Source organism: Betta splendens, chromosome 3 (genome assembly GCF_900634795.4).
Source record: "Betta splendens chromosome 3, fBetSpl5.4, whole genome shotgun sequence".
NCBI classification, from domain to species: domain Eukaryota; kingdom Metazoa; phylum Chordata; class Actinopteri; order Anabantiformes; family Osphronemidae; genus Betta; species Betta splendens.
Window position 1 is genome coordinate 4,335,504 of NC_040883.2, and position 16,271 is coordinate 4,351,774.

The following is a 16,271-nucleotide window of genomic DNA, read 5'->3' on the forward strand; positions in this document are numbered from 1 at the left end:
TTTTTATCCTCATTTATTCGCTACCTCGCGTCACGGGCAACTTTAAACATGCAAAGAGATGCCTGTTTATCATTCGGCAATACATCAACAGCAGCGCAGATGAGACATCACCCGCGAAGAAGAAATAGAGATGTAATGCACCCTTTGAAAAGAAAAATGAGGAAAACTTAATTTGTCTAAAAACTGTGTTCGGGTCGGACCAAATATCACGCCTGCCCCCTTCCCCCGCAGCGCCAAAGCAAATGAACTGGCAAGAGATTGTATTTTGAGGAAGAAAAAAAAAATCATGGCTCCTGAGTGAACGGTTCTTTATCTTTGTGGGGGGACGGTGCTCCCCTCCCTCAGGTGGAAACTGCAGCTGAGGTTTGAGGCTGCTCTGGTATTACCATATGCACTCATAGAGTCACACACACACACACACACAAAAAAAATACTGTCACACCTCATCCCGGCTGTGCCATGAATATCAATGGTTGCTCCCCTTTTGGACTCACTCTACAAAACAGACAGTTAAAAATGTTCATGCATGACTGTGTTCCACCTGGCCCACTCCATATATCCACTTTAATGGGATAATGAACACACAGTATAAAGGAATTGTGCATGACACCAAGCTGTTATGCACAATGCATGACTTATGTAGCTGATTTTGCTCCTTCAAGGCGCTATATTTTTGGTAGTGGTGTGTCTGTGACATTCCAGCAAGTCACCTTGACACCAGCGTGAATAATTTTGGTAGTAAAATCACACGCGGCTCTCACTTAGAACTGGAAACTAGCAGCCGCACATGCAGTATGTGAAATAAAATATTCACTTCTTTTTTTTCTGTCTAACCTGAGAATGAATTTGAAGATGTGTTTACTGCCCTACACAATGATTCCAATTCTACCGTGGTAAGCCCAGCGAGGAGCATGGAAAACATTCACCCGTAATAGGCAAAACCAGTTTCTGTCCAAAAATCCGGAAATTGGAAAATAATTAGTGTAAAACATGCCACTAGGTGTGCAGTATCCTTCGGGGGCTTCTTTTCTTCTGTGTTGCTACTGCACTTCACTAACACAGCTGGAACTATTCTGACTGCTCTTTTGTCTGAGAGGAGAGCAATTGGCAGAGGGGCACTGTGCAGCCGTCCAGGTGCTGAGCTTGGCACCGACAAGGAGAAGAACCTTTCTGATACGCTTGCCTGTGTTCAAACAAAGAGGGTGCTTACACACAGGCATAATTGAAGAGATCATGCAGTACCTGCATTTACTCCCGCCAGGCAGTTTCCAAGTCTTTGCAGCTGTGCAGGCGAACTGTCCCGCAGAGAGATGAGAAAAACAAGGAAACAAAAATCACAAAGCCAATAAGCGGCAATGAAGCTAAATTAGCTATGTCTTTGTGGAAAAGAATGGCCCTGATGGTATTGACAAGGGAGACCTGTTGTGTTTTTGATCCCCATTCAGAGCTGACTTTTTTTGCAATTGTCTACAAAGACATGATTAAATGGAAAATAAATAAATATTCATAACAAAGCCAGTGCAGCAGCAGATGTTAGTGTTAGTTGCTCTCAGAGTACAACTATCCCCAAAGACCATTCATTCTGACAGGCGTCAGGAGTGAACACACACATACTGTACAGCACAGGCTGCAGAGCACACAGCACATAATCCATCAAAGCTGACTACCTGGTGACCAAATATGTGACACTCTCCACTGGGGTGAGCACCTACAAATGTATTTGCTTATCATATCGTTAGTTATTTTCAAAGAAAGGATGATAACCTGTTGTCTATTGATGATAAGACCTTATTTCTGATAACATAATCACTTAAGTAACTCACTGAAAAGACATTCAAATGTCAAATTTGCATAGGTACTAGAGGGGAAAGAAATGGGTCAGCTCTATGGTAGAGGTACATTTTGTTTTGTCTCATGACGAAAACACATATGTAGATAGATACTGTAGATAGATGTATAGATGTATAGATGTATAGATGTATAGATGTACTGTATAGATAGATAGATAGATAGATAGATAGATAGATAGATAGATAGATAGATAGATAGATAGATAGATAGATAGATAGATAGATAGATAGATAGATAGATAGATAGATATCATTCTCATGCATTCCTCATGCTTAATTCCCATGTGCACCAATTAGATCTGTCTGTAGACAGAATCAACTCTGTGAGTACTGTAGTGCTGTGCACATGCTCACTTGCACAACCAACAAAACTAGTCCGAAGAGGATGACAATGAATGCAACAATTTCACCAGAACAGAAGGAAAAGGGACATACTGGTTTGGAAACTGCACACCAGCGATAGACAAAGGGCGTGGAGAATTTGTAGTGCAAACATGTACCGGTAAAAATCTATTTCACGGTCTCTGAATGACAAAGTTGATTCAGCACCATGGACAGCGACACAAAGCAGCTTCAGATGTGAGAGATTTGAGTTGACACCATCTTAAACTATATATTTTTTTTTACTTCACGTTTCCTTTTCACTCCACCTATTCACATTATCTTGATGCAGTGGAGGAAGAGATGCATGTTTATTTGAAAAGTAGCGCAACACTCCAAAAGCTGTTTCGTGTTGTATACCAGTGTGCTGCGATCTTTTTAATTATTCACACAAACATGCCTTTGATCTCAGGAACTGACCAGGCTCCTACACTATGTTTTCCTTTGAATTGTTTTGATGAACACAGCTGACATTTTCAACCACAGTCGTCTAATGTCTGATAAGTGAAGTGATTCACACATTTCCTTGGAGAAAAATATGAAACAGGCATTAACACACACACAAGACCTGGTGTACAGTCCTTGATGATGGAGGATATGCCTCAACACCTTGAAAACCAAGGAAACCCTCTATCTCACATTCTGCTGCTGAATTGCTGAGCAACACAATATATTTGATCCTCTGTTTGGACAAAATGTTGAACCGTTCAAGGCCATTGTGCTTTGACTGCACCTGCACCATGATGTATGCAGATTCTGCAGTTTGAGTATGTCTCTGGTGTGTAATGTTTCAGTACAGAACGTGCTTATCCCTCTTTATCACAAACACACACTTTCCCAATATGTGAAATTAAATGTGACACGATCTGAATCATACATGCACCATAAAGAATATTCCACCTGACCATTTGAACAGAGTTTTGTGTCTCAGTGCTTGTGAGTGACATCTGTGTGTTTTCTTCCTCACAGGGAGTTAATGCATGCACCTGGCAAGTTTGAAATAGGCCCTGTTAGATGGTTGGAATGAAAGTCAGCAGGGTTCTAAGGACAAAAACTCGGAACCACTACTGTAGGAAACATTTATACGTCTTCACAGAAATGCCTTTCAGGACTGGACCACCAGCGGGTTTTACATCCCTGCTGGTGGTCTTTTATGCAAGTAAATGCTCAACATCAACAATTCAAAAGCTGTGTATTTATCTTTGTACAAGCAAAATACATACTATTTAAAATAGTTTCGAATTGATATTAAGTGTTTATTTGTTATAATGTTCACTCTGTTGCTAAAACTAGTCAGTAATCTGAAATGGAAAGAAGTAGCACAAATGCTGCCTTTGCACTATTTAAATGTCCCAAGATTTCTTCTCTACGCAAATGTTTGCATTCTTACTCTGCCCTGGGGGGCGCTCAGTCATCCTGCTCTCCCATTGGCTCGCGCAGCGCTCATTATGCAAATTATGCGGTGGGCGGGGTCTGTTCGTGGGAGTACGACCTGACGTCAGAAGCAAAGTGGCTGAGCAGCTGAGGTGGGAGGGGGGCATGGTGTGTATGTGTGCGTGTGGGGGGGGGAATGAAAACATATAAAGCGTAAGAAAAAAATAAATAAAGCTGATTCCAAACAAAGGGTCTTCTGGTGGAAAGGAAGAGGAGAGGAGAGAGTTAGGAGGGAAAACCGGAGGAGGAGCGGGGAGAGAGCGAGGATATAACGGAGGGGGGAGTGTGCGCCGTGCAGTTGACTACAGAGAGAGAGAGAGGAAGGGGAACGAGAGTGAGAGAGTGCGTGTGTGTGTGAGGGAGCGCGCGAGAGAGCGAGAGAGAGAGAGAGAGAGAGAGAGAGAGAGAGAGAGAGAGAGAGCAGCCCGCCGGCCCATTGAGGAAAGATGGCTACAGTCACTGCAAACGGAGTGCAGCAAGAGAATGGATTCAGCACCACGAACAGCGCCGGCAGGATGAACGGGCTTACCATCGGCCAGAACACCATTCCAATGAAGGACCACGACGCCATCAAGCTTTTCATCGGGCAGATTCCCAGAAACCTGGAGGAAAAAGACCTGAAACCCCTGTTTGAGGAATTCGGAAAGATATACGAACTCACTGTTCTGAAAGACAGGTTTACGGGGATGCATAAAGGTTGGTTTTCTTGGCATCGCTACTTTTGTGTACCTTTAAAAGCGAAAGCAAAGATTTAGCGACAAAGAACCCCAGAGAACGTCCCGGCTCAGTTTCGGGAGCGGGAGCGACGGAAAGTGTGTTAATTTGCAGACGTTCGGGACAGAGTGGGAGCCCCGTAGAGCCTTCACACACATACACACGGGCGCGCACACGCATACACACACACACACGCGCGCGCGCGCGCGCGCACGGATATGCGAGGCGTGAGAGGGAGAACACGTGGAATGCGAGTGGCTCGCGAACGCAGGGTTAATTGTTAGCGCGTCCAGCCCATCCACGTGAATACTACAGCTGAAAACGCCTTTGTGTGTTTACATTGACTATCATGTGCGGGGCATCTCGGTTTAAGGGGGCGGGACAGGCAAGCGCGGGGATGCTGTGTTCCTTCTGAAGCCACGCAACCGTTTCACAATGATGATGATGATGATAATAATAATAATAATAATAATAATAATAATAATAATAATAATAATAATAATAATAACAACAGCAGAGTCTAGCCCATTTGCTGCATAGTGAGAGAAAGACAACGCTGTCAGGGGAGCGGAAAATGCAAACCATTATCAGGCAATCAGCGTCGTTGATTAAGGTGGAGCTGACATGCTGCTTTGACCTTTTTGCCGGCTCGGATGCAGCCTACTTTTCGGACGTCATTAGCTGTGGGAACTACTATTTACGCGGCAGCTGCACCGTGATGGTGCTCCGTGGGCGGGATGCAGTCAGGAAGTACAAAGCAGGGTAATAGTAGAGGCTGGGATCCAGCACGCGGGGTCTCTCTCGCTGCTGCTGCGTTCACGGGCTCGAGCAGAGCGGCCGGGATCAATTCACTTAGTAATTATTCTTCAGACAGGACACGGATAATCAGGGGCTGGTCAGTGTAATGATAGTTATAATGATAAATGGCACAGTGCATGTAGGCTTTCAAAGTCTGATGCACAAAACGGCCTAGATTTAAACTTATTTAACTTGTTACCACAGTAAAAAGCTTGAACGTGAATATAATAAAAAAGCTCATATACACGCTGACATTTTACATGTACTGCATGCCATCACTATTTATGATAATATTACAACTTGTAACTTGTTTAATGATTGTCATATCTGCTCATAATGTGTTCTTATTTATATCATTTCTTTACCATTTGCCATTTTTTAGAATAATGAATGAAGCAGTAAGTTCATTGAAGTAAAGTATATCCAAAATCAGCATCCTCCTCCATTTCACTGCATGTCATAAGCAGATCGTACTAAGCCTGCGGTTCAGTATTTTATTATGAGCTGAAGGACTGTGCTGCACTGGCAATAATGTTATCTTATGAAACTGTTGATTCCGATTGTGACTGACGCTAAATTATAGATAATAATTATGTTGTAATTTTAAACAGATTTTTTTCTATCCATCACTGTCTCTCTCTCTCTCTCTCACGTGACATCTTCACATGAGCACAATGAGTTCCCAGTCAAAACAGCCTCTCAATGCAGGCAAACGGCGTGTGATATGTACAAGTCAGTGGCCACGGTTCACCGTCGTATTGATCAGCGTGAGTGAAGCGCTCTTGAGGGAGGAACGAGCGTGGGCTCAGCGTGGCTTCCGTTTTCTAGCGGCTCTGAAGGTCTCCACGCGCCACCTGTTCCTCCGGCCTTCAGCCGCTGCCTCGGCCGCGTTGTTTACGCCGTCCAGCAGGACGCCTGCCTGCGTCGGGAATGATAATCCTGTTGTAGAGACAGCCTGTTCAAATCAACCTCCGCTAAGGCCACTCGGCTGCACGCATTACGTCCACTTCATCCTGCTCGACGCTCAAAGTCACTTTGGGAGCCCGGGGACGTTCTTTTAATCAGATTACCCCAATACATTATTTGCATGAGTTTTTCCTATTGGCTACGATCAGACCTCCAGCTGGATGAGCATGTGATACCTGTTGACTGATGAGAAAAGAGAAACAAGAGTGGTAATGCAATGAACCAGTAGTTGTAGAGTATAATATGATGAATGTTCAACCATTGATTGGGCGACTACTGTGAAAATAAGACTGCTCGTGGACAATTACAGCAAGGATTTATTAAGTTTTCTTTAAAATACTGCTCATTTATAGAAATTAGATTGTGGTTATTTGGACAAGCCATCAAAAGTATTCAATTAAATCTTTAATACATGTTTAAGTTTCTCAACCAACTTTCTAAAGCTAATGTCATACATTAATGATTAATAATATTACATTAAACACTAACAATATCAACAGTTGCACAGGGATTTCTTTTTACTTTTGAAAATTCCCTTTTTGTGGTATAAAACTTTAATGTTACTTCAGATTTTTCAGTTTAACAAAGGCTCCTGATGGCTTTAGTTTCCAATTTGTCGAATCAACTAAAAGTTTAATGATATGTCTGTGCTGTGTTTGCAGCTCTGCAAAGGATAAAAATAGGATTAGTGCAGCTTTAAAGTAGATCTTGAAGCTGTTTGCCGGTAAACCAATGCATTATATTCGTTAAAAACCAAACTAAGATTTCCAGTGGACTGTATATTAGACTCTACTGGGTGTCGATGGCTGCCTATTCGGACCACTCAGAGTTGGTCACATGGTATCAGACCCACTGCCATCATCTAGAAATATGTTATGAGTGTCGGTGCATGTTCATCTAAAACTAAAAACGTATTACAATAAAAGACTAAGTAATCTATTTCGATGGCATAGTACTTTTATATGAAAGTGTTTTGTTTTCTTCACTAAATTCATCATATGTCAAAGTACAGTTGTTCGCTGTCGTCAAAAGCCCAGAGGCATGAAATGTTGTGAAATTATCACAAATTCAATTCACTTTTTTTTTTTAAATCATAAATACTAAGACGTTCACAGCAGAGGGAAGATTTAATCAGCTGGGTTCCATTAACCCTTAAAAAAATAAAGTTCAAAAAGATTTGGCTGGGCTTCTACTTTGAAATCCATCTTTGAAGTAAGTTTGTGTTTGGAGAGGATTTGATTTAAGATAGCTGCTGTTAGCATCAGTTAGTAAACCGTACCTAATGGATGATTTGCAGCACTACTCTTTCACAGCTCGCATCCAGTGACACGGAACCGCACCATAATTATAGATTTAGGAGAAATCAAAAAATGTCATGTCTGCTCATGACTAATTTATGCAGATTGTCCTGCATCCGTTTAAACAGATGTTTTGCAATTTGCCACTCTTTCCATTGGGCAGTTGTAGTGTTTCCAGGATCTCTTTCCAGTCTGAGTGTCTGGGGACTCCTGCTGTTTCCATTCCTCCACACCTGAAATGTCTGACTCCGGTCACACCCTGGCTCTGTGGCGTCTTTATGGCCCGTCGGGCAGCCGTGCGTCGTCGGGGAGCCTCATCCAGAGCGTGGGACGACTCCGCGGTGCCGGTCCGCGTGCGGTGCAGCCGGGTCGTGCTGTTTAACATCCATCATTACGCTGAGCACTGCATTATGGTGATACTTAGTGTCAGTGCCAGAACGCGTGCATTGTTCAGACATGCTGAATGTTAGTGGGGGGCAAATCTTTTGCTTGAGTAGCGTTATCTATCAATCCGTCGTGATGCTGAGAGCAGGGACTCGGAGCTGCACCACACAGCCAGACGGAACAGACAAAGAGTTGTTAAATATTCTCATCCATTTTGCTCTCCTTGGTTGGTCCATGCAGTGTAATTGTCTATAAATAGTTGGCCAAATAGACATAAAAAACCCTCCTAGGCATTGAAATGTCAAACGTAACTCTCAGCAGGCCACTAATATCTAATTGCAAATGAGTCATAGAATTTAACAACTAATCCACACACGTCTTTTCAGCTTGAAGACTGTTTGGTTGTTTTTTTATGTGACTTTTAGTAACAGCCGCTGAGTTAAAGGTCGACGAGCGTATTGGTTTTTTTTTTTTTTTTTTAGCTGCGGGTGAGTGTTCACGGAGGAAGAGGCAGACGGTGACTGACAGGTTGTGTGAGTTGAGTGACAGGTGTAGCTTAAGTCTACAGATGACCTCTTTGATCATTAGAAAGGGGGCCGTGTGCGAACCAGACAGCAAGTCCCCCCCCCGAACAGCCGGCTCCGAGCAGAGGACGGGCGCAGTGGCCGAGGGAGAGGGAGACGCCGCGCAGGCAGGTATCAGTGCTTAGCAGAAACATGAGGAGAGAGATGAATCCTCACATCGCATTTCCCTCGGCTCCCATGAGGCGGTCCAGCCGTCACTAGAGCAGCATCCATTTGTTTTACATATTAGACCTTTTTTTTTTGCTCTTTTGAATGTGAATTTACATTTTATTCCAGTTTAATAAACATCCTTGTCTCAGGCGCGTGAGAGGGAAGGAGAACAAATTCCTCATGATTCAGGAATTCACTGCTAATGAATTGAAACTTTATACAAATTTGCTATGGAGTGATTTCAATTACAGGTACCTGATGCCTTGGAAAAAAAACAACACACAATTTGCTCTTAATGCCTGGATGCATGCAATTGTGAGCACATACTAATTTCCATTTTAGAACAAATTGTTGGAAGAAGAAAAGTTCTTTAAGTAATTACCTGAAACGTGTGGAGCAAACGCGATGACACGTTTCATATTTTCAGGTTTTCCTTTCAAGCGTTTCGCAATCATTTGCCTTAAAATATAATTTGCTGAACTTTGGGCCCTCTCTGAAATTGTAGTGTGGTAAATTGTTTTTGATTACCAAAGTATTATTTTCACCCCACTTAAACTGCTCGTCACAAGAAGAGCTACTTACCTTAATTTCCAACCCTTGTCCACGGTTTTCTTCTTTCCGTCTCTTGATGCATTTGTTTTTGTTAGTTAGTTAAAAATAATGAACATATTTTAAGTAGCTGTATCTGTGAAAATTACTTAATGAGGATTTCATCCCAAATAATCTAAACTAAATCTCTACTTTAATTCTCTAAGTAATCTAATTTATCACAGTGAACATTATGTTTGTTTTTTTCCGTCAAAGTAAATTTTTGGTGGTATTGTTGTACACACATTGGAGACCAGTTTGCATTTTCCAAATCAATGAAAGCAGCTTGCTTTTAACACAACCATCTGATTGCATCTAATATCAAGGGGGAAAGCAATGCGGAATAACTTGTAAGTACGAATGTAATCTCATGCCAATTAGTTAACGTGGAATTTTGAGCTGACAGGCCTAACCTGCTGCCAGCTGCTGCTTTCCCTGTTACATCCGCACAAACAGTACCATTCTGCCTCTTCTCGTGTTCTCTAAGCTGAACGCTCATCTGTTCAACAACTGGCTCTCGCAGCCTCCTCTGGGCTTCAGCTGTCCCTCGAGCCAGCGTTGTTGGATGCGAAGCTTTCCTAAAGTCCTGCCGATCTCCCAGAGCTGATGCGGCAAAGACGCGGTCCTGAATATTAAAGGCTGTTCAGCACAAACAGTCCAGTTTAACAAGTTGTTTAGCAATATATAATGCAGGGCTGAGATGGGTTCACTTGTTTTAGATGCAGTTAATGTATATGCATGCTCCTGGAAAAACAGTGATATAAAGTAAAAGTATATTTCTACAGTATATAAGTACAATGTTGAGGTAATACGTACTTTTTCTTTTACTCCACTATAAAGAAAGTTGCAGTTTTATACCACATTTATTCATTGTACAGCTTTAATCACTAGTTTACTAGAAAATATAAAAAAAAATATTTTATGCCAATTTGCGATTTCTTGAGAAACTTTGCCTGTTTTGCAGTTTGTGAGAAACTACTTTTCCCTGAAGGACAAGTTTCAGATAAAACTTTACAGCTAAACTCCGTCCATCCATCACCGCTCCGTGAGTTTGTGCCGATTTGTGGAGAAGCCTTTTTACATCCATGGTTGGGTAAATCATGGGACGTAAACACCTGCGAGGCCGTGAGGTGAAGCATAGAAGAAATTGCTGGGGCGTTCGCCAAGGAGCCTCAGCCTACAATTCCCATAAGCATTAGCTAGGACGTGCCCCCCCCCAGGAGATCTCAAATCGTGTTTCACAGTTTTGTAATGTCACAAAGGATGAAGAGTGTCTCCCTGGGCGCCCAAACTTTTCTGCTTTGCTGTGTGCCGCGCTGTTTCATCAGTGTCATTTAGGTGATTTTTCCTCTTGAGTAAGTGCCTAGTTGTGGAGGTGGGTGAAGGTTGTCGTGAAAGGGAGCTCTCCTGGCCGGGTGCCAGAGCGTGTTGCTAGGTTTTAGGGGGTGATGGGTGCTGTGTGCTGCATGCCGAGGATCATCTGTATGTATGAGTGTGTGTGTGTGTGTGTGTGTGTGTGTGTGTGTGTGTGTGTGTGTGTGTGTCGTCACCCATGGGAATCTTTGGCAGCAGGTGTGAGTTGTAGTAATGGGAAATTATGCTGCACAGTGCAAAACCTCTGCTGAATGGGGTCACCCACTGTCAACGCTGCCATGCGTGTAACGGAGCAACTACCCACCTTTTAATGAAAGCTGTCACGTTTTTTCTTTCAGGTTTTGTTTTGTAGACTTGTTTGCCTGCATTCTCCAACTTACAGCTTCAAACTCCACCCCTGCCCTATACTCACACTGCAAGAAGCCCACAGAACCGGGCCTCTCTCTGCGCTGTTGTCAGGCTTTTCACAGAGTCTGGGTCACCGAAGCCTTTCACGGCACCTCTCTACAGTTTTCACGTTAATTATTACAAAAATAAATGTACATAGAAGTACACATTAAAGACGTTTCTGAAGAAATAAGTGAAGGAAAGGTCTTATTAAATGCATTATTCTCTAGCAGCTAAAATGTACTGGGCTACTGATTCAGAAGCTATAAAAATGATCATTTGTCAGAACTAGTATTCATATGTTTCAGTAATTGAAAAAATCACTTATAAGCGGTGAATAAGAAGCTTGCATAACCACTTTCTTTAGAATGAAAACTCCAGCTCGTAATGGGATGTTTAACATTTTGCTGCTTCGGTTCAAAATTACTAATACAATGAAATTCAATAAACCGAGACTGAGTGAAATACTAAATCATCAACAGTCATTGTGGCCAATATTTTATTTATACATAATTTCATGTTTAGATTTTATACATTGAGTAAATTGTAGAATTCAGTGTATCTAGTCTGAAGTGGCTGTCACTAACTTTGCTATTTCCTCTGAGGGTATGGAGCCATTAACGTCAGAGAGCCACACTCCAATTGTCAATAGAGTTTCTGAGAAAACTGGGAGAGAAGCTCACTGCAGAGGATGAGATTTTTCTCACTGAAAATGCAACAGCTACACTCAGCCAGTTTGAAAAAGTGACAGCAAACCTTGGGTCAGAAGACAAAATCATGGCCTTGGCTAGTTCTGGTGTTAAAACCAAAGTGTAGTAATTGAACAGACCTTTATTTTAACTCAGTGTCTTTAAGGTTTAAATGCAATATAATGCATTTTAGGAAATAGATTGTGAACCTCCAGTAAGGCTTATATTACTGGAGTATAAAGTGGAATTACATCAGTAGTGTCACAGATCTTAAGCAAACAGAGAAATGCAAAACATTGAAGATTTTGTGGTAAAAGTAAAATTAGGTCCAGCTACTGTACAAAGATGATGGGTTCTCATTAAGATAAAAAAAATTAATTAAAATTTATTTGTTTATTTGATCTAAATATGATTTTGTACTCTCAGGATTCTTTGTTTTGCCGTCTGTTGTGAAACCATCCATCCATCCATCCATTTTCTTAACCGCTTACTCCCTAGTGCGGGGTCACGGGGGTGCTGGAGCCTATCCCAGCTGGTTACGGGCGAGAGGCAGGGTACACCCTGGACAGGTCGCCAGTCCATCGCAGGGCAACACATAGTCAGACAACCATTCACTCACACACGCACACCTACGGGCAATGGAGAGAAGCCAATCAACCTAATGCACGTCTTTGGACTGTGGGAGGAAGCCGGAGAACCCGGAGAGAACCCACGCAAACACGGGGAGAACGTGCAAACTCCACACAGAAAGGCACCAGGGCCGCCTCCGGGAATCGAACCCAGACACGCTCACTGTCACTGAGGCGACAGTGCTACCCACCGCACCACCGTTGTGAAACCACTGCAAAGATAATCGTTTACATACTGTGAATATGCAAACAATTAACCTAAATCACAAGTTGAATGCTCATGATTTCAGTAAAATGCTCCTGGGCAGCAGTTTTTTAAAGTTTGATGTGATCTTATAGTAAAATCTCCAGGCAGCTTTCAACTATGCATCAGTTACTGGTAGAGGAACGACAACAAGCTCTGACATCTGACTTTAACTGAAAAGCTTCTTTAAAAAGATGCTGCTACACAACTTAGCTTGATATTATTACAGGGTTGCAACCAAAGTAGCACAACAAACACAGAAAAGCTCTTCTTTCAAACCACACGATGAATGATCAACTTCTCCTTCGTCCTGCTTCATCATTAATAGCACGTGAGGTCATCCAACTACTTTCTGGTGGAATGAGCCTTTCCTGTGTCTCTGCCTCTGCAGGATGTGCCTTTCTAACATACTGTGCCAGAGAGTCAGCACTGAAGGCCCAGAGCGCCCTCCATGAACAGAAGACTCTGCCAGGGGTAAGTACCCGGAGCCTGCCTCCTGTCATGGGCTAAACCTCCCTGGGGCGGCCGGCGGGACATGGGAACATACATTAACATGGGCATTTTATCACACACACACACAGACATGGGAGCAGATGGAAGCAGTCATCATCCTTCCTCAGCCTCTTTCCTGCTCACGTACTAAAAGCGCGTGAGCGGCCTTTTTTACCTTGCTCCGTCTTATTACACTAATCACCCCAGTGGAGATATTTGATAAGCGCTCTTTCATAACACCCCGTGCCGTCCTTCCCCTGTCCTCTCACAATATGGCTGCTGCAGACACTAATTGCCTTGAGGAATCCCACTCTCATTATCACATATAATCAAACGGTAAGTATAAACAATCATTTTTACCATGTATATCACCATCTGGTGTTTTTGTTTTAATTCTCTCCCCCATATTTTCCCCCGTCTTCTATTGTTTGCCTTTGGCAGGCGGGTAACTTTTTCAATTAAAATAATGGCCTCTTCAAACGACACAGGTAGAATGTACCCAGCAGTCGGCTGTTAAGCCCACCCAGGAGGAGCCCCTCTATCTGGGATGAGCACGAGCTTTGGTGTCTATCGGTGCTTGATGTGTGCGAGGGGGATTCAACTCTCACATCATGGGAATTATCAAGGTGTGATTGAATTACGCCCATGGGTCCATAAGACGGAGAAGCTGCTCTCATGCCCAGGATCCTCTCTGCCCCCCCCCCTTTGCTTCCACCACATACCAAGACACCCCTCCCAGTTTGGGCTTTAATCAGAGCCTCAGGATATCCTTCTGAATCTCCAGGGAGGGAGAGTAGGGGGAGAGCGAGTGAGATAGAGATAGCAGTGGGGAGACAGGAGGTGGTGGAGGAGGACGGGGCTGGGAAGGCCTTTACAAAAGGGGAGGGCAGAGGTGGATGATGGAGTTGGGTGTGGAGGGCGGCGGTTGTATATTGTTCCTCGCTGTCTGGTTGTTTACGCTTCAATGCATACCAGGCACTTCGCTGGATGTTAGGTACATGTACACTGGCCCACTGCGGCGAAAGAGTCCCCCAGAGACCAGGCTCCCTGTCTCCATGCTGCCTCCCGCGGCTTCCTAATGAGATGATTGTCGTGATGGTCCTGAATAGGTGTTCTCCTCTTTATTGCCCCCACGGAGGGACATCCCTGTGTGCCTTCGATCCAGAGAGAGGTTAATGGCATGTTCTGTGGGGTTTGGATAAACATTTCCCCCGTACAGCTCGCAGCGAGGGGTCAGTCATGCAATCTCATGAGCACAGCCTGCATACAGACGGCTAATAAAGACGACCCGTCCTCCTGTGTGTGTGCTCGCGCATGTATGAGGCCGACAGGGAGAGAAAACAAGGAGAGCAGGAGACAGACACACACACACACACAGGCGGAGACTGTTAGACTGGTGGACAAGCCTCATTGTCGTTGTCATGGCCTGGTGCTTTAAAATGCTCGGTGGCGTAATGGTCCCTTTTCAGCGGCTTCTCCACACAGCATCGCAGACGGGATCCGGCTGTGTGGCTGTCACATAACCTAAATGCAAATTCTGCTCCGATGAGACGGCTGACATTTAAAAATATGGTCTCGCTGCCCCGCAAGTACATACGCAAAACAGCATTCAAATTAAAAGTGGACTCAACAAATTAATGCTACAAGTGGAGGCAGATTGAGGTAACTCACATTTGCCACCGGAGCTCGGCAGAACTGCTGTTTGAGGTTAAATGCAAATGCGACTAGTGTTGCCTTTAGTCATCTGCCTGATTCATCACAGTGATTGTTTTTACCCACATCTCTATGAGCCTCCACTTTGCTTCAACCGAGGTTAGCAGACGACGTCCTTTTACAGCACGGGTCTTTACTTACTAAATGTCATTGCATCCTTCAGCTAAGTTTAGACGAGGACGACGGCTGTCAATTATTTACCTGACAAGTTTAATCTAATGTAGGAGTTTCCAAACATTACTTTGAACACAGCTAAGGAATGTCCAATCACAAAATAGGAGGCTGAAGGAAAAGGAGGAAGTGGCCGTTGGTTCTGCTCTGACGAGGACCGTTTCATAGTGGTTCTGGCATCTGTCAGAAGGAAAACAGCCACAGGTGATAAGATCATCCCTTGTCTGAGATTTTCTGCTTTGTTCTCTATATTAGGGCTTACTGGAGCTTTTGTTGTTGTTCAGGGGAAAGAATAAAGTTAAAGTACTACCACTATGAACATGAGCACCGAGCTGGTGCAAAAAATAAATAAATAAAACCCGAAGCCTCGTTAATTAGTCATAATACAGAGTTCATTGTGATATTTATACAGTACAGGAAGTCACAGCGTTGTTGTAGGTAAGAACATAAGAGTCCGCTTATATTATATTAAACAAACATCCATATTGTGTTAAGTATGGCTGCAGATAATGAATGAATGAAATGAATGAAACACTTTTGCTCTTTAATTATATTATTTTTTTTATTAACCATTTATGACAAATCTTCAAATTGAAATTATATGTTGGGAAATTACACATAAGCCTTTGACAGAATGCCAACTCCTCACCTTGAGAGACTGTTTCGTCAAAGCATCAGCTGTGAGACCCCCCCCAAAAAATTCTAAAACGTGATTACTAAAAAATTAACAACATTCAACATCAACATTTGATCTAACCTTCTCCTTGTTTTGCTTCTAAGTTGTTTTTAAATTCATAGTTTCATTAGATTTCACATTTAAAAATGATATGCAGATATGCATAATTGAAACAGTAAACCCAACCACATTCAAACAGACGCCTTTAACCAGGAGACAATTATATGTGTGTGTGTGTGTGTGTGTGTGTGTGTGTGTGTGTGTGTGTGTGTGTGTGTGTGTGTGTGTGTGTGTGTGTGTTTGTTTGTGTGTGTGTGTGTGTGTGGCCTCAGCAAGACAATCCGACTCCTACCTCGTCTCCTGATTTCCCTGCGAGTCTCAAACTTTCCATAATTCACACATCCATTCATATTTACTGTTCCTTGTGCTGTGTGGATTGCTTCTAAATTGCCACCAGGGAATCCAGCTCTGTCTGCTGTGGCTGAAACGAGCTTTGTTTACACTCTTTGATTAATTGCATGTAAAGAGTATAATGAGCTCTTGATGTCCTGTGCATCAGATCCCGCTGCTACAGTTTGTACAGTAAATGTAATCAGAGATTCAGCCTCTTGCCCTTGGTGAGCTCGCAGCGCTGTTGTGTGTATGTGCCCATTCAGCATATTCCCCCGATGTAGGGCAGTGTGGTGCTGCACGTGGACAGCTCAGGTCATGCCTGTGAATGATTTACCTCCACATATGATTAATTCCTA

At 43.2% G+C, this 16,271-nt stretch overlaps 1 protein-coding gene across 1 annotated transcript; it reads left to right on the top strand.

The window, feature by feature from the left end:
* The first annotated feature begins 3,864 nt into the window (after positions 1-3,864).
* zgc:165603 (uncharacterized protein LOC571425 homolog) lies at positions 3,865-15,552 on the top strand. The gene is made up of 2 exons (XM_029143836.3): positions 3,865-4,361; positions 12,862-15,552. Exons 1-2 carry the CDS (start codon positions 4,112-4,114, stop codon positions 12,978-12,980), a joined length of 369 nt encoding a protein of 122 aa, XP_028999669.1. The 5' UTR covers positions 3,865-4,111; the 3' UTR covers positions 12,981-15,552.
* The last annotated feature ends 719 nt before the right edge of the window (positions 15,553-16,271 follow it).